Source organism: Centroberyx affinis, unplaced genomic scaffold (assembly GCF_046629955.1).
Source record: "Centroberyx affinis isolate AG114_WGS23_722 - 3 ecotype Tasmania unplaced genomic scaffold, CSIRO-AGI_Caff_v1 ptg000124l_1, whole genome shotgun sequence".
In the NCBI taxonomy this organism is placed as follows: Eukaryota; Metazoa; Chordata; class Actinopteri; order Beryciformes; family Berycidae; genus Centroberyx; species Centroberyx affinis.
The window spans coordinates 12778-35236 of NW_027278825.1; the positions used below are offsets into that span (position 1 = coordinate 12778).

The 22459-nt window shown below is 45.8% G+C and overlaps 1 protein-coding gene across 1 annotated transcript in view; it reads right to left on the minus strand.

Moving 5' to 3' along the window:
* Nucleotides 1–4417: 4417 nt before the first annotated feature.
* The window catches only part of nkd1 (NKD inhibitor of WNT signaling pathway 1), a 33812-nt gene continuing 15770 nt past the window's right edge, over nucleotides 4418–22459 (minus strand). Inside the window, exons 4-10 of the mRNA XM_071529278.1 lie at nucleotides 15776–15833; nucleotides 10131–10234; nucleotides 9868–9963; nucleotides 7199–7346; nucleotides 6224–6305; nucleotides 5559–5686; nucleotides 4418–4950 (exon numbers count right to left, since the gene is read on the minus strand). Of these exons, the coding sequence (XP_071385379.1) occupies nucleotides 4418–4950; nucleotides 5559–5686; nucleotides 6224–6305; nucleotides 7199–7346; nucleotides 9868–9963; nucleotides 10131–10234; nucleotides 15776–15833 (1149 nt within the window). The remainder of the gene's footprint in view (nucleotides 4951–5558; nucleotides 5687–6223; nucleotides 6306–7198; nucleotides 7347–9867; nucleotides 9964–10130; nucleotides 10235–15775; nucleotides 15834–22459) is intronic.

Consider the following 22459-nt stretch of genomic DNA (forward strand, 5'->3'; position numbering starts at 1 on the left):
AACTTAGTGGTGGAATACATATTAAAATGGAGTCGTGGCTCTGAATACTGAAAATCCTATACAACAGGAAAGAAGTGGTGGATCTTGGAAGGATAACATTAGATGAAAGATTTGAGCTTTTGAAATTTTTGAGATTCGAGATTTTTTTGAAAGCTGTTTTTTTCCCCCAGAAAAGACGCATCCAACATTTGAAATGAAAAGTGACACCTTCTTTTAAAAAATGATCGGCAGCACAAAATAAAAACTAATGTTGGTACACTTTGAGGGTTAGCAGATGACTTAGGTCCTTGGTTGACAAAATGAAAACACCTTTACAGACTGGATCCTCTGTATTTTAGAAATATTGAATGATGAAATTCAGGTAAATAGTTTTTTGTTTTTTTTCCCAACGGGGATATATACTCTTTATTTGATCCCTTGGCTTTGAGCATTTAATTGTTTTGGTGGCTGCCCCATTAGCATAACACTCAGCACATGGCCCCTTTAATCTAGCTGTAATGACAATAGAAGACAGAAGAAGGATTGTGAGATTGCCTGAAGACGGTGACAAGTGGTTTTGGGACCAGAAGGTTGCTGGTTTCAGTCCCCAGAGTGTCAGGGAAAATTTAATGACTACTGCTTTCCCATCCCTCAACAAATACTGTGGACGTACCCTTGAGCAAGGCACTTATCCTCCAGTTGCTCCAGTGTCGCTGCTGTGCATCCAACAGAATGAGAATGTGGTGCTAGGCAGCTCCCTGGTGTGAGCTTGTGTGATCGTATGAATGTGAAGCAGGGCATTGAAGGAAGAAGAGCATGTGCGCTCAGTAAAACCTTCCTCGGGTAAATGGAGGTTGAAAAATGTCACCTGTCTCCGAGTCTGACGGAGACTTTCACCCGAATTACCACAGAAGCCCTCACACACCGTGCCGAATTAGACCACCCTGAAGGACGGGCGCTTGCCTGCCTCAACGCTGTCTGTTAATACAACCAGAGAACCATTTCCACCCAACTTATATTTGGAGAGTCAGGTGCTGGCATCAACACCCTTTATGCATCGTGGGTGGGGTGAAAACATTGACAAAAGAGTTATAGTGTGGCGCGGGGTCCAGTAGCATGGACTTCTTAACGTCCCAGAAAAGCAGTGTGATGTGCGGAGGCTGTGGTATGGAGTGCAGCTGTGACCCCCCTTGGGGAGGGACGCGGCTCCCCCAGGTCCCATGAGATGGCCCGTCTGACTGGTGCCTCTCCTAATGGACGGCCTGCAGCTGTGAGAGGACACCGCAGGGCTGAGGACAAGCCTGGCATACACAGCATTCTTGCTCATCCAAAACACACACACACACACACACAAATGGCAGACTAACACAACCCAACACAGTGGATAGCTTTGAACACACATGGGGACCTCAGGCCTGCTAACGGTAAAGCCAAGAGGTCTGGTTCGCACACACAATCCAGACGTCAACAACTCTCATCCCTTCTGCACGGTTGACTTGCCTTTGAGCAAGGCATTTAAAGCCTAATTGCTCCAGTGGAGCTGCTGAGTTGCCAGCAGTAGAAGACTGTGGCTGCATTCAGCAGCTCCCAGGTGTGAACTGTATGAATGTGAAGCAGGATGGTGCTGAAAAAGAGCGTGCGTGCTCAGCAAAGCCCTTCCCAGGATAAATAACGGTTAAAAAAATGTACAACACACCTGGAGAGCCTAAAGTTTGATGCACCAAGGTTTTAGACTCCCGTACACCTGCAGCTTATTACCAGCTCCCACTGACGTTAATCTCCGTCAGACCGTATGAGACACAGCGAGGGGTTCATAAACATCAGTATGTTGGTAGTGGTGCCTATAGGGCATCATGGGACAGGATGGGCAGACTGCCCTGTGTGGCCAGTTCTGGCAGGAGAGCGGCAGTGGTGAGTTATGGGTCTAGTGGAGTCTGCGGGCCGGGCCCAGTGTTATCCAGCACCAGAGGAATGAGACAGCTGAAAGAGCCTCCGCCCCGCCACGTCACAAACAGAGCCTTGTTGGCTGAGCGCTGAGGACACATGGCGGCACGGTGAAAGACCTGCTGACAGCTGGGGGACAGGAAGATACCACAGAGACAGAGGGAGCAGTCATGTGGCTCTGGCCGGGCCGTGGGCCGGACGACCGAGCTGCTACTAGCCTGGAAGTAATAAAATTGTGCTTGTGACCAGACGGATGCTTGTTCAAATCCCCGGACTGGAGAAAGTGAATGATCACTGTCTAATGTGCCTGTGAACAAGACACTTGCTCAGTGGCCAACAGAAGAAAGCTGTGGTACTGTGCAGCTCCCAGGTGTGAATGTGTCTAACTGTATGAATGTGAAGGAGGGCAGTGCTGAGAATCACATGCATGCTCAGCAAAGCCTTCCCCTGCATAAATAAAAGTAGAAAAAAAACAGTGCTTAAGGGCCATGCTCCGCACTGATGGATCACTACAGCAGCCTCTAACTGGATGCAGGGGGGTGCTTGCAGGCTATGGGGTTCAATTTATGCAAATATGCCAAAAGGCCTGAGCCAGAACTGGAGTACAGCATTACCTCCTCTGGTGCCAAGATCACTCCATTTCTAGCTTTGTTTATATTTATATCTTGGTACTGATCACATTATATTCTCTTGAAACAAGGACTGATAGCAGCTCAACATGAGCTTTATATGCATTTTGAAAGGATAAATGCTATTTAAGTATACATTGTGTGTACACTAGAATAAAGGGACCAGTACTTTGAGCCATGTGGGATCTGAGAGCTGCAAAGATGTAAGATTTATTTTTAGATGTAAGAGTTTTTTTCACTCACTCATTAACACAGATTTATTAAGAACCTATGTGTATAAATCCAAAACGATAAGGATATTTACAATTAATCCTTAATTCCAATTTGTAGTACACGCCCTATATGAATAACCGGATTAAATTACAGCCATGTTTACCTAAAGTGCTCCAATATGTATTCTATATTACAGCCATGTGTGTTAAAATATTTCCTTGTTTTTCATGTTGACAATCATCAGCCAAGCCTCTGTCATCAAGTTACTGAATAGCACATTTAAGTCATAGCTTGTTCAACCAAAGTTACTGAAATACAGTTGGTGTAATGATGTGTGGTGTGATCAGAGAGAGAGCGAGAGAGAGAGAGAGAGAGAGAGAGAGAGAGAGAGAGAGAGAGAGTGAGAGAGAGAGGGAGAGAGAGACAGGGGGGGGGGACTAGCTGATGCTACTAAAGTCATACATTTTCAAGTCAAAATGAGACTGCTAGTGGTCTTACAAAATGTGGGTGTGAAGGAAAACTTGAGCTTCAGATTGTGAATACAAACATATCACATTATCAATAAAGCTTATAAAATTGATAACAACATTATATACCTTATGTACATTAAATGTTAGTTAATAAAAGTAAGGAGCTTTTCAACACTAGTACTGCAGATTGTGGCATGATTTGTTTTCTTTCAAAAAGGTGAAGTAATTTGAAAATAACCTCTGAACGCTTCTCAAAGTCACCATAACACCGACAATTAGGATAAAACTAGAGGTAGCAGCGGATTTAGGATTTCTATTCTCACTTTAAGGAACATTTCAACATTTTCCTTTCCATTTTTGCTTCCGGGGTATTGCGTGCCAAAGTCAGAATCTTCATTTTCATCTTCAATACCTGCCTGACAGCCTACTTTAAATACTACTGCACCCATGAGCGCGCTTCAAGTGGTTTTCAATAGTGACACAGGTGTCGTGACACTCACACACATATACATACGCTTCGCTCACACATGCACACACGCACACACACATACAGTATTTTATACATATGCACAAGCATTCACGCTCGCATACACACTCAGACACACTATGCCCTGCTCTCCCTTCACCTATATTCCTTCATAAGTTTTCATCTATACATCACAGTCTTTCTGCCTCTAGTCCCTCCTTCTCCTTACAAACCTTTTGGCTTAGTGGTCTGGAAGGATTGTGGTGCTGGTTTGGAGCCATAGAGTTCGTCAGGCAGTGGGATACAGGGCCAGGGGAGAGGAACTACTGGTGTCCAGCTGTCATTATTTACTTGAAGCTGTTCCTCTCTCAACAACCCCAGCCATGATCCTCAGTCCTGGCCGTACTGTGGCTATCCTGCTATCCTGCTGCCTACCCAAGCTTCTGTATGTCTGGACCACCTCTTAATAACACTGGTTAATAACATCTCAGCACTGGGCTGCACCTCCCATGATCCTCCTGTCCTCCCCATGTCCTGTTCCCCCTACAGTGCCAGCTCCTCCGGCAAAAAGCCCAGCTGGCCGCTGCAGTCCTGGCTGTGCAGCGCTGGGCCGCCTGGTGGTTCAGGAGGAGCCTCGCTGCAGTCAGTGTCTGCTGGCCCGGGTGGAGCTAGTGGGACTGCAGGAGTGCTGAGCTGGGCAAGGCAGAGCGGAGGGTTCAGGACTGGTAAAAGTGGTGGTAGTGGTGGTGGTGTTCGTGGTGGTGGTGATGCTCGTGCCGCTGCACCACCTGAGCCAGCCCCCCCTCGTAGAGCAGCACGCTGGGCAGGTCTCTCACCTGCTCCTTCTCCACCACGGGCCCCGGAGCGCCCAGAGAGCCCAAGGCCCGGTAGCCCTGGCTCTCCTTGGACCGCTGCTTGTGCTTGCGGTAGGGGGCCGCGGACTGGTGAGGGGGGGTCTGGCTGGGCAGGGCCGGGGGAGGAGGCACGCCTCGGCTCCTCATCACCCTGCCGCCGGTCTGTGTGGGGGGCGTGCGGCTGTGGGTCTTAGGAGAGCGGAGGGCGTGTTTCCCTGAGTCTTGGCCTCGTGGCCGGGCGGGGCACGGACCGTCCGGAGCAGCGGAGTCCGCGACGGTCTGCGAGCGGCGGTGGTGGGAATGGGAGTGGCCGTTCTCTGGTTCGTGGGAGCGAGAACGAGTCTGGTTGGATGATCGGGTCTGAGGCTCCGCCTTCGCCGGCTCCGTGGCGGGGGCTGCGGTGGAGACAGACACAACCTTTCATTTTTGACTGACACAGCAGCATCAATGACAAACATAAAAGTTGCAGACAGACAACAAAAAGCGGGTGTATGGGCAAATACACTCAAATTCACATGAAAGGTAAGTTCAAAGTCAAAATTCACTCCTACGCCAGCCGCTCACTAATAGAGCTCCACTGGAAATCTCCATCATTCTGTTGGCAGCTTCATTTTCAGGTCCAATCTTCATGCGGATAACACAATGTGACACAGAGTAGATCTCTGTTAGCACCGCTCTAACAGGGCCAACATTAAAATAATCACATGTCATCACTGACTGTCAGATCAAGGCTGCTGCTTATTAGACCTAATAATTCACTTCACAACAGCCCGTACTGTTGATGGGCTTTAGCCTCGAACACTTGATGTATTGTGCTCGCCTGGGCCCAGATGTTTGTACTGGCCAGGATTGCAGTGGGCTGGTAGTCCACCTAATGGCTCCAAGCAGGTGCCGCAGTAATGAGGGCCTCTGGATGCAGCTTCAAAGCGCCATGGACTCTCTTTCTCCCCCCCACTCCCCCCCTCCCCTCTTCCCTCTCCGCCCCTGGCCCCGGTCCACTCACCGGTTCCGAAGCGGGACGTGTAGTTTTCGATGCCTGCCAGGTCCAAGTAGTGGTTCCTGCGCTCCAGGTTCTCATCCACACAGTGGCGCTGGCAGCCCGGCTGGGTGTGGTGGTCACTGTGGTGGCGCCTGCGGGCACAAGCGGCACTTCTCATTAGGCGGCAGTTTGGGCCCGAGTCCACAGTGAGGTTCAGTATAGTAGTGTTTGGAAAAAGTAAAACGAGCGCTCCTTATTATCGGGCGGCGGTAGACTAATTGTTACAGCAGCAAGCTTGTGACCGGGAAATCGCAGGTTTAAATCCCAACTGGGGAAAATCTGGACGGGTTCAGTAATGAGGCACACTCTCCCCTTCACTGATAACTTCTCCTAAGTATAGCTGAGATGCTTTTGGACAAGTCACAACCCCAATTGCTTCACTGGAGCCGCTCATTGGCCAACAGCAGAAGACTGTGGCAGCACTAGCCACCTCCCAGGTGTCAATGTGTGAATTTGTGTGGCCCTCCTTCCTCCTGCAAGACTCCCCCCAGACCACTCTAAATGAGAAAATGTTTTTAGGTAACTTGCCTGGTTAAATAACGGGTTTTTATTATCAGTGATGTAATGTTTCAAAGGTATCACTGGTTTTAACGATAGAGGCTACAGTGCACAGAGAGACTGGGCCTTACCTTAGGAGAGCTCGGGACTTCTTGTCGGCGCTCTTGGGGTCTTCTATGCACTTGTCACTTTTCTCTCTGGGGTGGGACATGTCTGTGTGTATGTGTGAAAGACAGGAGGCCATTATCAAAGAGAGCTACACAGAGCAGCCGCACACACACATTACAACAGTCACACAAGCCTCAGAAGAAAGCAGCCTTTGTTTTAGGGTTTTTACTTTGAAGATCCATAGAAGAGGAAAAAACAACAATGCTTCATTTATTCTATTTTCAACTCCAGGTCTCTTATACGGCATGGAATTAAAAAAAAAAACATGCACACATCACAAATAGTTTATTAAGGGCACAAGATCTGATGCGGTTTGAAATTAGCATGAAGGCAGCCGGCAATATTTTCAAAGCTTGCTCTGTTTGAATCGCTTGACGGATATTTATAGCCAAAACAACAGGACGTAAACACACAGGAATATATATTTTTTGAGATATTTTTCCCTCACTACTTGTTTACCAAGTCGTCAGTGAGAAAAGTTAAGTTGAACGTAGCTATATTTTCCCGACAGCTCTGAGCAGGGGGGGTGGCGAGGGGGAGAAGAAGGGGGAAAAAAGGGAACTTTGGAGAAAAGAAAAATGGCTGTGGTTATCAAAAGGACTCGGCACATCTCTTAAGGTTTCTTTCAGAGTATTTGAAGGCGCTGGGGGGGCCCTCTCTTGGCTCTGTCACTCCCCCCATCATTAAAAATGAACCCCATTGAGTGGGAGAGATGGAGCGACGCCGAGACGGCGAGGAAGAAAGCTCTGACAGGCCTGAAGCAGCCGCCTTTCTGCATGACAACAAACACATCTCCGGGTGAGCTGACAGCAGGCAACACAAGGGGGACCCCGAAGTGCCCCGTTCTCTTCTCCCCCACCCTCCCCCACCCTCCACGATACTGCCTCTGAACCGAACCGAACCGAACCGAGCCCCGTCCCGTCCCGTCCCGGCTTTACCTGCCGCACCTTGCGTACAGCTCCTCCACCGTTGGCTGGAGTCGGGAGCCACCGAGAGTTTGACCCGCAGTGTCTTGCTGCTGCTGGGAGAATGGTTGACGGAGGCGTCCACCACCTCGTAGATGGTGTGGAGCAGGCTGGTGATATCCTGGGTGGGGAGGGGAGAGAAGAGAGGAGCGTGAGCGTCAGCCAGAGGACGTGATTTTTCAACTTCCATTCATTTCTAATGGGGGATCAGAATCGCTTGATCGCCACGTACAAAAAAAATTCTTAGAGATTCTTGGTAACATTGGTGCAGAGACACATTGTCGGTATGAATTCAGTACTCCATAGCTGTGTACATTCAAGCTGTGCGGCATACACCAGACACATTACAGAGCTTCCCTGCTTCTTCGTGTGCCTGATCAGACTCCGATCAGCGCTGAACTCATACTTCACGCTAGCTAGGATTACAGTGAAGTCACTCAGACAACAGCGAGCGGAGAAACGTACTGATGTCAGTTGTTTTAGTTCAGCGTTCCAAGTAAAACGATCAGACAGGGTGTAAAGACAAGTTATAAATTCATGAAAAGAACTGTCTTGGCGGTGGCAGAGGAGGCTGACGGGGATGTCAGGCCTGATGTGAGGCTTGTTCTACAGCTCTGTACGCTCTCTGCACTTTCCCCATGTTCACTCCTCCGTGTCTCATAATCGCTCAAATCACATACGCGCACATGCAGAAAACACGTGCATACGATTACACACAGACACAAAAGCACACGCATTTACACACGTATGTGCACACACACACACACACACACGCTAGCTCATCTATGTAGCTAAGGGCCAGTATAACAACCTCTGCCCCAGGCCAATGAGGGCTGAGGAAATGGAGGGAACACAGAGAGAGAGGCAGAGAGAGGTAGACTGATAGAGACAGACAGGAAGAAAGAGAGGAAAAAGAACAGGACTCATACAGCATGTACACACTGAGTACAGTTTGAGCTGCATTTCTTGTATGAAAGGTGCTATACAAATAAAGTTTATTATTATTATTATTATATTACAGTTGACATCTGCACTGTTGACAAAGCCATACATAAGCATCAATATCTTCAAATTGAACGGCTTAATTTGAACATGAAATGATCTGGGCTCTCTATAAATGTTATGTTTTGAGCAGATTTTTTTTTTTTTGCACCACACTGAGCTATTGACTCACTCTCGGGTCTCAGCAACTGTGTTATGTGTTTTTTTTTTTTTTTATTGCAAACCAAATTTTAATTCTCTATGCAAATTTCAATCCTCTGTGGAAGTGAAATGAATTGACTCGTCTCTCAAGTCTCGTTAGTGTTTTCCCTCAGAAGGTAGCACAGCTACACCACAAGAGCTCCTTTGACAGCCACTACCGAGAAACGGCACTCCTAAAATCACTCTGAAATTAGCCTGCGCCTGTTCTTTGGGCCTATTAGCTGCTTCCTTTCCCTTCGTTTCCCCCCGCACACAAAAAAACCCAACAGCATGATTTCCACTCACCACTATACTATTCTGACTCATAACATAAAGGACTATTATGAGTTCTTCAGGGACCGGTTCCAGATACTGTTTTCAGACAGAGACGTACTGTAAAAAAAAATAAAATAAAAGCCTCCCGTGTCATTTTTGGTTTCCTTCTCTCTTTTTTTATACGTGTGAAGGAATATAAAAAAAAAAGGGAGCTGGAGAAGAAAGCGTTTTTTTTTTTCCCTCTCCAAGCCGCCGCCTGCCGTCTCATGAGCCGCGGAGCCGCGGAGCCACAGGCGATGCCAAAAAAACTGCAGAGCCAACCACACAGAGGACAGCTCCAGTCTCTTTGCGCCGTTTCAAGTCGCTCTCAAAAAACACGGGCCTTTCTGGATGTGCTCTCAGATCTGTACCAGGCAGACGCAAGCCACTAGGTATCTTGCAGGAGAGGAAACACACACAGACGTTGCTGGATTTGGTTCCTTACAGTGAGATTGAGGTAGAGGCACAAAACTTCCATCCTCGCTCTCTTCTCGAGTGTGGTGACACCAAAAAAGGGATCATTGAAAAGGTAACGGGGAAGTTGCTCGTTCAATCCAGAGTTTGTAGCATGTGAGAGTGCTCAGGTTACTTTTTTGCGGTAGCTAGTAACTTAACTCATTCATTTTTCTTGTAAGCCAGTATTAGTTACTTTTTAAAATTATAATGTTATTTCTTACATTTTTCTTTCATATGATTTCATTTTTGTTAGCGCGATTAAAAAAAGTAGAAGAAAATAAAAATCCTGCAGCATCTCATACAGACAAGTTACAGCTTGATACATATGCGATTGGCTTACTGTTTTAAAAATAGAGCATTAGTCTTGCATTGTATTTTAAAACAATGATTGACAACACATTTGGCAGCACAAGCCATATTTTTGCTACGGCATGTTTATGAAGTGGGTAACGCAAAAGTATTAAACAGTAAATCAGTAAACAGTAACTAACAAGCTACTTTTAACAAAGAGCAACTTACTAATTACTTTTAAAAGTAACTTTCCCCCAGCTACTGTGCAGTGTTGGTGGGTGTTTTGATGCATTTATTGTCTGTTCATTCATTCATTCATTCATTCATCTATTCTCATCCATCCATTCATTTAACGTTTATTTCTGCAGGTTAGTCACTGGTCAAAGCAGGAGTCTTACCTCTCTGGTGACTTTGCCGTTGTTGTCAAAGTCGTACAGGGTGAAGGTCCACTCCTGTCTGTTATCCTCTTCCACAGACACAGCACACTCCAACTCCTGAAACAGCACAGCACTAAACTATCAATACCATAATGTGTGTGAGTGTGTGTGTGTGTGTGCGTGCGTGCGTGTGTGTGCATGTGCGTGTGTGTGGTTGTCCTGCCCTTGCCCTAGTTTCATCCTGAGGGGAGGTAATAAACGTCCCAGTCGATGTTGACACTCACTTCAAACTGGAGCTGCTTCTGTGGCCCTGCGGGAGATTGGCTGTCCCTCTCCTGCATCTTCTCCTCCACACAGCAGCTGTCTGTCTTCTCCGGGGGTAGAGCCACTGCAGCGACACACACACACGCACACACACACATGCACACACACACACAAAGATAAAAGAGAGAGCCTGAGGATGGGAACGTTGGGTGCAGTCATAACCTGGGGATATGTCGCCTTCAAGTGTTCCTTGTAAGCACCTACTTCCGAGTTTGGCAGTCGCAATTAAGACGTGTCACGCATTCAAGTGCTCTTGGTTGGAAATGAAAGCTAGACGGATGCTGCAACAAAACTCCTACACAGTTTTTGAGTCTCTGGCTATATTGTTGAATTGTATTTTTATTATAATATTATATTTATTATTATTGTACTATTTTTGAAAGCAGCACAGAGCTGTTTTGTGCTTCAGGTAGGTGGATACACTGGCAACTAGGGCTGGGACGATATGTTTATCTCCCGATTCGATACTATCACGATACTTGGGTGCCGATTCAATATGTATCGCGATTCTTAAGTATTGCAATTCTACAAGTATTGCGATTCGATATTTTCCGTCTATCGGCAAGACAGAACGAAGGACTCAGGCAATTCGAGGGGAGAAGGTGTGTGCTTTATGGTTAACTCTTCGTGGGCCACGGATGTCTGTGTATTAAATACGCACTGTTCCCCCTGTGCTGGAGCTGCTGACCATCAAAGTCTAGACCCTTCTACCTCAACACAAATACATTTCGCCATCTGCTGGATAAAAGCGGTAACTTCTTTCCACCTCGTCTAATAAGCATAGACTAAAATGAGGCAATTGAATTTGAATTATATCAATTCAGGAATTTAAAAAAATCAATTAAAAATCGTAAAAAAAAACGCGATACTTAAGTGAATACATTTTTTTCCCACCTCTACTGGCAACATCCTCTCTAGATGTCACAACTCAGCAACTCAAGTATCAGAAAAATCATATTTCCCTGTCGTAATTGCCATTTCTTGGGTCACTTCTGTACACTGAACTTATATTTACAATATTTCTGACGGTTCTCAAAGGCAACAGAAAACAGACGCTTGGCTCAAGTCAAAAATGGTCTTTGGAAGGTTTTGGGTCAAAAACAGCATGGGGAGGCATCATTTGGGCTAAAAGGATCTGTGAAAGTGTAGGGGTGGTCAATTCCAACAAAATCCAAGACACTCTGTTATTTAGTTAATGTTAAGACATTAAAAGCCTTTATTCTCACTAGTGTCTCACTAGCACTAGTGAGTATTAGCACTGAAAAAGTACTATGTTACCTGATTTGAGAAATGGTACTATACTAGAGCTTTTCCTGAACTGCTACTTTATTTTGTCGTGTTTCACCTCAGGTATCAGGTAAGATTATTGTATCATTTCTGGCTGCAGTAGTGTTTGAAAATCAAAAGCGTGATACCAAGGCTGGCATCGGAATCAAAGTCAAAATTTTGGAATCGTGACAGCACTTATTCTCACATGGCAAAAACATCTTCTTTAGAGTCACTTTTTGAATTGTAATGAGGTAGTAATGGTCCTTTAAGCTCTTAGCTACAGCATATATCCCAGGGGTTACATAGAGCAAACATGAAACTTGAATGGCATAACATGCCAAGAACATGACAGAATATTACGTGTCATTTAGAAAATAAATGGCATGCTGGGAACAGCATGTAACATCAAAGGGCCCATAGGAGGCACCTGAGTCCCTGGCCCAGTGCAGCAGAGCTCATAACTCTGTGGAGTGACATTCACCCTACATTACCTCCCAAACATACAGCACAGGCAGACAGTCCAGAGGGAACGCTAATCTGTCACATGCACTTCCCAGCTCCTGTGCTCCCACATCCCCAACAACACTGACGATCAGACGCACCTATGTGAAACCTGCCAACATCTCCTGCTATACTGCAGACGTTTCATTGCATGTAGTGGGATTACCTTTCTTTAAACCTTTGCGCACTCTGTTTCAGCCACTGTTTCTCCATGTTCACATCTTGGTGCTGGTACCCAATACGACCACAGTCTGCTGATAACCAGTGAGCAGCTCCACTGGAGCAGTTGGGGGTTAAGTGCCTTGCTCAAGGGCAGCTCGATGGTAGTTGTCAAGAGAGGGAAGAACGTTTTTCCATCACCTTTACCAAGATTTTCCCAGATGGTCTGGGGATTTAAATCGGGAACTTTCTGGTCAAGGTTGCTTCTCAAACCTTAACGCTGCCACCGCAAGCCTCTATAACACTTGGGACCAGGGTGTCAAAAATGAAATGAGAGCGCAAAGAGACACACGACTGGCAAAGATCACAAACTCACCCCGCCACTGCCCCTGTTTATTTTCCAATTCCACCACTGGCCATTTTGTTTTGCTTGAGCATCGGCCCATCATCCCACCACCGGGATGTTAACGTCTGCTCACTGCGGATGGACTGAGAGGAGTTACAGAGCCGGCTGAGTCCCATAGGCCGCATATACACACATGCACACGTATACACAAACACACACACCGCACCCCTCTCTCACCACCCTCCCCCGCTCCTCTCCCCTCCCGTCACACTTTGAAGTTCCATTCTCAAACCTTTTGGAAGAGGATCAGACCGGCTGTAAAACAGAATCACTAATTAATTAAGCCAAGTCAAATCTGAAACACTGTTTGTTGTGCTCGCCAACGGAGCAGACACAACAGCCCCGTTTCTTTCCTCCTGATCCAAAGCAGATCAAAGCGGACCTGTCCCATCCCTGGGTAGGGGAAAATGCCAGAAATGAAAGGCATCATCCCAGGGAGCTTTTACCAACTTTTTGGAGAGGAGCAGCGTTCGGGGTCCCGCCGTTTGATCATCTGAGGTGCTCAAAGGGAACATTGTGTGCGAGGGCAAATCTGTTCCGTAGCAGGCTCAATATGCTGGTGAGATGCTTATCTCGAGGCTAATGAAATGCCGGGAGGAGTAACAGTAATCTGCCATCTCCCTCCCCCCCCTCCCTCTGACCCCCCACTACAGACATAAGCCGGCTCTTTATGAGAGGAGCCGCCGCCAGGGGATTGGCTGCACATCAGATCTGAGGGGGGAAGACGGGGGCGGCCGAGGCTGGCACCCTCTATGCCAAGCCTGTTCCAACAGCCCCGCTACACACACATGTGCGTGCATGCATGCACTCGCACGCACGCACACACACACAAACACGAGCACAGCTATAACAGTCAGCTCAGGAAAGCTGCCACACACTCTGAGCTATCACACCCAGCTTAGCTAGGCTACTGTATTACACATAATTGGGTCTGTGCCCTCCTCTTACAGTCAAGCTGCACAGTGCTGCAGACTAAGGTGATTCTGATTGAGAGAATAACACCGGGCTATATGACTGAATATTCCTGTTATACAAACCCTAGCTGGGGGCAGCTGTAGGTCACCTGTTCAAATCCCCATTCTCTCCTCCCTCAGCAGCCCTTGAGCAAGGCACTTAATCCTCACTTGCTCCAGTAGCGCTGCTCAGTGACCCACAGTAGTAGAACTGGTTGTACTGGGCAGCTCCCAGGTGTGAACGAGCATAAATTAATCTGAAGCAAGGCGTGGCTGAAAAAGGGTCTACTCAGCAAACCCTTCCCTGGTTAAAGAAAGACTTAAAAAAAACACTATAATGTGTGAAAAGCCCATGTAGGCTATTCTTCTTGCATGCTTGCAATGCAATGTGAAGTATCCTAAAGACACTTTCATCGCGGAGCCCTTCTTCTCTTCTTCTCTCCTTTGCAATTTTTGCCGGTGAGTTCTTTTTTAATCCCCACAAAACTTTCTTTGGAAGTGTTTCCTGAAGCCCTGAGGAAAGAGGGCTTTTAAGTGCGCTGGTCGTCCTATCATCTCTCCTCTCTCTCTGTTTTCTCTCTCATTTTCAGTTTCCACTTTGTTAGATCTATGGACGATAGATCTGATCACTGCACTGAATGGAGTTCAACCAGGGGACATCATAAATCCTCCATTGCTGTCTTTATTTGGGTCTCAATATGCCTGAGGAGGTACGAAATGGCTCGCTATGTGAATATTGTGTCTGAAGACAAATTATTCCACACTGAAATAAAGAATTGTTTTTATAAGAGGTAGTTTTTCAAAAGTCTGAAAAAGGTCATAAGGAATACTAATGCACTAGCTGCAAATCAAACACGGTTTGCCAATTCCTCTGAGAAAGAGAATAACTTGGATGTATTCACCGCTGCCTTATAAAGGAAAGAAAAAAAATTCCAAATTCAGATTGACACCATTTGAAAACTGTAACACCTACAAAGTGAGTGCTGGCATGAAAGTAAAACTCGTTATTAGCTATCCTGACCTCTTAAAGCTGCACCAGGCAATATTTAAATGTAAAAATAAATCCATCTTATCAGCCTAAATCACAAAGTGTGGCTGCAACAGAGAAAAGCATCCCATCCCCCCTTATTGAGACACTGTAGATTTGCCCTATTTACCCAAATGAAATTCTGGTGTCAGGTTTGTACTGATGAATCGAAACTTCAAGGTGGAATACAAACTGTTTCCCAAACAGTGGCTCCGTCCAGAGAAATCTGGACCCACTTCTCTTGTCCCTTTGGTTTCCTTTGGTTTAAAGCATCACAGGCCGGCCGGGCTGGTAAACATGAACGTGCTGTGTGCAGTTTACTGACATCACCTTACATGAATTCTGGGTATTGAAGTTCAAATTTTTCAATTACCTTTCACTGCCATTTGCCTTTTATAGCTTACAAAATAGTACCATTTTAGAGGGTGCAGTCTTCTGTGTTGTGGCAGATTTTGAGATATCAGCTATGGGGTGCTGTATTCAAGTGAATGGTCTAGGCCATCATGGAAAATGGACTAAAAGTACAGCATGGCTAATTAGCAATATCTTTCTTGTGGGGAGGACATTAACCTCGGGCCAGACTCAGCTTCACCCCAGTGACAGAACGCCCTTTCAAACTCCAATTACCTAAAACTGAATCTTAAAAAGAATTCTCTGCCAATGCTGCCAAACATCTGGGCTGGTCTCATCCAACTCCACCTTTCAGCCTGCATCTCACGTCTGATCCTGCCTTTAAATGGGAGGGAGCGACTTCTCCTCCCGGAGCTCTTAATCCAGGATCACACCACATTGGGGAAAAACATGGGGAGTGGAGGCACTTTGCACAGCGCCACGGGGGGAAGGGCGGATGAGAGAAAGGGAAGAGGTGGAGAGGAGGGAGGGAAGGTAAAGGGGACCTCATCAGCACATTGTTGGGGCTTAGCGAATGGGTGTGGGTGGGGAGAAGAGGGGAGAGGATGAAGAGCGACTGGTAGCAACGCTAGCAAGAGAGCTATACCACACCTGGATGGCCAGTGTGCATCTAGTGAGGTGGTTTTCAATCATTTGCCATCGTGACCCAAGAGCATGCAAGTTTTCATTCAAACCAAACACTATACCAGCTAATTTAACTGATTAGCGCCTTCAATCAGAGAGGGGGAACAGATCAGTGAAATGAGCTGGTGTAGTAATTGGTGGCAGAATGGCAAACCCTTTAGGAGAGGGGAGGGGAGGAGAGGAGAGGAGAGGAGAGGAGAGGAGAGGAGAGGAGAGGAGAGGAGAGGAGAGGAGAGGAGAGGAGAGGAGACCTACCTTCTAAGCGGTAGTGTTCATCACTGATCCCCTCTGCACAGGCTTCATCCATGGAGTCCTGGAGAGACAAAGAGACATGTAGTTTCAGTGTTTCAAGCCATACAGTGGAGAAATATTGTATTTTTGTCACATAAAAACAAACAACTCTTGATTTAACGGTGCAAGTCCACGGCACAGCTTTCCAGTACATGAGTGACATGCCTGATTCCAAATTACAGCGTTTAAAATCTATATATGTAGAAAGTTTGACAACTGCACACTGAGCTTAAACAGAAGCGGAAAGTCTACGAGGATGGTAATTGGAGGATCGAAAACAAACTGAGCGTAAGACTGGCACTCAGGACGGAGACTATGTGAAAGAAATATCTAAATCGCCGCCGCTGGCCCAGCAGCAGATTCTGAGAAAAAGGGCTGGTAGTGGGGCTATTTTGGTGGCGGGTTATCGTTGTGGAGTGCAGCGATACGTTCAGAGGCTTGTTTTCTTCCCGGGCCGTTTTCACCCGGGCCCCCCTCTCTTGGCAGCCCTGTCTGCGAGTGCATACCACAGAGACTGGAGGGACATGTGATCCCGGGGCTTCACCATGGAAAAGTCTGGCTCAGGTATCCATGTGGCATTACAGTCATCTGGCCCGAAAACCATTACTCACAGGCCGACAAACACATTCATGCACACATCCGTACACACACACTAGCACACAGACTCACGCCCCTGGCCTCAGTTCAGACTGTATTTTGGACTGTACACAGACTACCACCGAATAATATTTCCCACAATCATCAAAAACAAACCAAAAAAATTGCACATACTCCTTTCAGACTCTGTGGAGACTGGTATACAGAACATACTGAAGTTACTGCAGTAATTTTGAAGCGCACTTACAATAGGTTGATTAACCTTATCAAAAAGCCCCTCAAGCTACTCGCTTCACAATAGTACCGTGTTTGTGTGCGTGCATTTGTGTGTATGCTCGTGTGTGTGTGTGTGTGTGAGAATCACAGTGGTGAAGCTACTGTATGACAGCGAGAGAAAGGATCTCTGTCTAATCCGGAGAGGTAGAAGGTCAGCTGGTGTGATCCTACCCTCCTCAGTCTAGTGCCGGCCTGGCTGCAGCACCGTGGGTGGCCTTAGGATGAGAATACACCACACTACAGAACTGACTGACAGACCAACTGACTGAGCGGTCTGTCTACCTGACTCTCCCAAAACCTGTAGCCGGGCCCTCTGAGCCCCTAACAGGCATGTATGTTAAACTTGGCTTGAACCCGACTAATATGGCAAAGCAGTACAGAGAGGCAGGGTTAAAGGTTCACCCCAAACTGAAAAGTCTGTCATTATCTACACTCCTACATGTCAGTCAGCCTGCTCTTACATCATTAAGTTGTACTACAAGCTACATTATGTAGTTCTGCCTGAAGACTCAACCTCCTCTATTGGCCGGCCAGTTGTAAACAGAATCAGCTCATTTCCCTGTTTCGGTTATATAATGTAAAGAAAGGCCTTTTGGACTCTCAGTGCAGTCGTTTGGCTACAAAACACTTGGAATATGCTGCTTGAGCTGTTTAGAGAAATTTGTTGGTCACGTTATGCCCCGTTTGGAGCTCTAAACAACCAGACCCCTTTACGTCAGTTGTTTGGGAGAAGGCTCACTTGATCGTTTGGGAGATTCAACTAACATGGGGTAGACTTCCACATTTGTCTCCACTGTCAACAAACAAAATGATAAGAATCAAAAATTACATCAGAGGAGCAATGTTCCCTTTAAACTGTGATAGTTTGGTGCCTTAGGTCTAATAATTTATCAATATCTTGTCAGTCATCAGTCATTCAGTATATGTTTTGGAAGTGTTGGTGGCAAATGATATTAGATGCAGGGACTTTGCCATAACTTAGCTTTTAATTCATTCACACCCCTGGTATGTGTGAGTGTGTGTGGGAGAGAGAGAATATATGTGAACACAGTTCATGTGCACATATTTGTATACATAGGTAGAGACAGAAGGACAGAGACCCCAGCAGGCACTGACAAACTGAACCGGACTGCTGCCATGCTGCCATGCTGCCATGCTGCCTGTCCCAGAGACGGTGGCATCTTGCCTTTCTCAGCAGGTCAGGCAGGGTTTGTTGGGTCAGAGAAGAGGCCGCACAGCCACTAATACTGCATCCAGTACCAATGCTACCCGGCCGGCTATGCATCCCAGCCCTGAACGGTATTTGTCTCTATTATGAAATGGTTATTGTTGTCCCAGGGCTCCTCTATCTGAGAAGAGTTTTGTTGTTAGATATTCTGAAAGACTGACTGTAAAATATCTGTCCATCACAACCTCCCAGAAACGTCATACATGCTGTCTCTCTCATGTGTATGGCACGCGTCTTGGTTGTATGGCCATTAGTCGATATATTAGAATATTGCCGCATGCATGTCTTTAAATGAAAGCATCAAGTTGTGGCCACATTTGCTGACACAAAAAAACAATAACAACTTCCCAAGTACTAATCAGTTCTTGAAATACTCTCCATTCTTCTGGTGGATGTGGTTTTTCAGGGACCCAATTTATCCGCTTCAACTCAGCTGATGGAAATGCACCTAACTTGCATATCATTTCTTGCTTAAAATTTTACTGAAAGTTGGATGGAAACATACAGTAGGTCATGAATCAAAGTTGCAAAAGAAAATTGACATTGTAGCGGTAAAATCCGTTACCACGGCTGATCAGATTTGTCTCAACACTTCTGATCCATAGGATTCCTGAACACAACTGTGCATACAGTATAATTTACAGCAAGAGAAATGCATTAGAGATGAAGTGTGATCATGTCTTTAGTCTGGGACAGTGGTGACGTTAACCTGCTTCCATTGAGCCCCGCAGAAAAATAAAATAACCCCACAATCAACATTCCTCACACACACATTTTGCACATAGACACACACATGCACAGCCCCGCACACACACAATCACAATTATACACATAAAGGAAATCAACACATGCACTACATAGACACACAGTGAGAAACACACAGATGCATACAATTACATACAGACACATACTATACAGACACACACATGCACACACACAAAGGCACATGGACATACACACAAACTCGCATGCACTGGCACGCACATACACACACACACACACACACTGTCTTGAGTGCATTTCTGTTTTTTGATGAATGACCCAAAATTATTGAGGGGTTAGCCAAGAACATGAGAACAGGGGAAAGAGGAATGTGCTAATTGGTTGTTGTCTGTGGTGATGGATGGCAGCTGTATTATTAGTATGCTGGGGTTACGCTGGGATTTGCTCTGGTTAATGTTGGAAAAAAAAATCACATGCATTCAGTCAAAAACCTCAGATTTCCAGAAAACTCGACCCCCCCTCCACACACACAGACACACACACACACACACACACACACATACACACACACACAAACCCACACACACACACACTTCCTCGTCCTGTCATCAAAAGTCCCTGACCACTAAATGGCAGCGGAAATATGAGGAAAAAGAGGCAGAGGAGAAGAAAAAAAAAGCAGAAACTGGCTTGGAATCTCTTCACATATTCTTTTGTAGTTTCTGGAGTTCAGAGAACGGGGCATTTGACACAAGCACGCATTGTCAAACTGGGCAGCAAAAGAAAATTTCCCATCACTCCTTAAAGGGGAACACAACTCAATTTAAGGACCCATGTGCGTGTTTTTCTATGCCCTGTGACACTTCAATCATTATTTTGTGACAGTTTTCTACCAAACCAGAGAACTAAGACTCAAAGTTGTGATGATATCAGGTAGAAAGTCTGGATCTGCTTCATAAAAAATTAATGGGAGACTGATCTGAATGTTTGTTGGAGTTTTTATTCTCAAACGATCTTTATTCTACAGCAGTGTTGGCAGTTCTGAACCAGAAAATGCACCCATATCCCCAGAAAATCCCCCTGGTCCTGGCTGCTCTCACACACTTTCAACCTTACAATCTGTTCTAATGCATTCTCTATGGAGCCGCTCCAGACTGAATGACCTGATGACATTACAGGTTTCAAGCTTAGCTCTCTGGTTTCTGGCTGTGGCAGAGAGTTGTTAGCAACAATTGATCGGACTGTCCTGGATCACAGAAATAACATTGAGGAGTTCTAAAAATAAGCAGTGTTTCCCTTTAGGGTTCCTGTGTTCCCAGCAGCCAAATGGTCGCATTTTCCTCCAAAGGAACAATGAGGCCAATTTCTTTGTCCAGCTCAGAGGGCCTATTGCTCTCCAGAACGGGAGGTTTTAATGGCAGCAATAACACTTTTGGCTGGACTCAGGTCCTCGGTGGGCAGCGGAGCTCCATTCAGGCCTGTGAGAAAGAGCTTAATCCCCTCAACCTCAAAAGTGACTCTGGTGACACTCTGAAGCCTCCTGCCACTCCCTCTCTCCGCAGATCAATGGAAAGCCTGGTCCAGCAGCCCAGCATTCACTGCTGTCGAGGGACTGCTCTTTTTACACTTCACACATCTAGCTGGCATTCTTATCCAGAGCAGCCTGCAATGAAGGAGCAGGTAGGGGCTCAGGGTGTTGTTTTAAGACACTTTGACAGGACACATGGCTGTCAGTGGAGACACTGGTGGCGCAAGGATCAAACCTGCGACCTGACGGTTACGGGGCGGTCTCTGTAACTACCAGGACACCCAGGCTTTTCTCTTCATAGAGACCTGCAGCCCCTCCCCACACTGGAGGATTAGAGAGCCTGTTCTACAGATACTGATCAGGCTTGGGATCAATTCTCTTTTGTTTCCATTGATTCAGAAAGTAGATTTTCTTCCAAATTTGGAAACTGGACATCTTTTGATATTTTAAGGTCATTAAAAACTAATCAATGAAAAAAATCAATTGACTTGTTTCGCAAAATAAAATTGATTAAACACAGATGTGAAGTGATGAAAACATGACAACAAAGCACAACATGGTCGAAAAAAGAACAATAAGAAGCAGCAAATGCGAAGAGAAATAATAAAATAAAATAAATGGAAGTAGCCCTGTTGGACGATTGAAGTTCAATCAGTTCAGTTACTGAAAATGAAGGCTCCGTCAGTATTATGTTAACTGCAGTTTCACTTAAATTGAGTGAGTTCAAAGTGAATTTACTCCAACTGTGATAGTGGCCATTCTCTTTAAAGTGATTTCTCTAGTAATCAGTAAAGACAAGGCTCAGCTGATGAAACATTCACAAATAGATAGTTACTGAATCTGAATATTCATGGATATCTATGAGAGAACCGTGTTTCTTCAGTTTTCTGGCACATATGGCACACAATGACCATGATAACTATATGTATGCAAATGAGGTGACCTCAAAAGAGCCATCCATCTTGACCCATTTTGTCAGGCAATGAGCCAATGACAGGCTTCCCTGGGGACCTTTGCTCACTTAGAGGTCAGAGGTCACTGTGGGGGAGCATAGGCCAAGCAGAGTGGAGCATGAGGATAAGCCCCCCCCACCCCCCACCACCCTCTTAACTGGCTCAACCAGAGTCAGAACAATGTATCAGAGCACTGGTGACCTTTCATAGAGCCTTAATTGGCAACACCAACACATTACTGTAAAATCAGCACTAGCTGATCCAGCACCTTATTTGTGCAGCAGCACAATAGAATGCACCACTATTAAACACTGGTATATAGTATGTGTCAAGGTGTTTGTACGCTCGGTTCCAGCCTGTGTTTATGTTTATACTCGTATTCCAAACTGTTTTATGCACGCTACAGTGAGGTGTCACTTTCCCAGGACTCTGCAGGCATCGGCCAGAGCTGCAGGCTTCAGGGTATCACAAAAGACATTCAGCACATAAACAAGCGTCTTTCTACAACACTTGGGACCACCAAAAACAATTTTCCAGACATGATGTTTAATGTTCTGTGGAAACCAGAGTATAAAGCGTTTTGCTTTCAACAGCAGCCAGGTCCTTCAGAGCTTCTTCGGGGCCTGGAGGACAAGGGATTGTATGGCCCTTGTGTGTTTTAAAGTTGTTCAAGCCCCTTCACAGAAAGTGATTTATGGCTAGACTATACACAGGAACACAGTGTGCCTGCCCCATTACAACATCCCATCTACATTACTCGCCGGGCTGAGGGCCTGTTTGGTTTGGCCATTGAACCTAAATGGCAAGACACATCAATGGCACACATTATGAATATGGATTTGGATATAAGAAAGATGGATTTGCATATTAAAAAATGATAATATTTACTGAACTAACACTAAATCGGAGTAGCTATATTTCTTTAAGGATGATGGGCAATCCACTCTCCTTAGACTTATTTTCCTTTATTAAAGAAAAAAATCCACCATAAAACACTTCAACACTGTTAAAAAAGCAGCTATTGCCGATGTACTTAGCATTTCTGGGCCTATTTTGTTGTTTGGTCGTGTATTTTTTTATTCCTGTGGATAACTATCCGGACGTAAACAACGTAATGTCATGTCACGATATTTAAATGGAGTTTAATAGGAGAAAAACGTTCAACTTTCTGAAACATCAACAGTAAATGTCAGGTTTTGGTGTCAGTCCCTCAGAATCAAAGAGAAACTGCTTCTGTCTAGATTCACCATTTTGCACCGACATTCAACGATCATGCAGGAAGAAACCCATTGTAGAAGAGGCAGAGAGACCAATTTCTCCACTGAGAGTATCCTCAATAGACC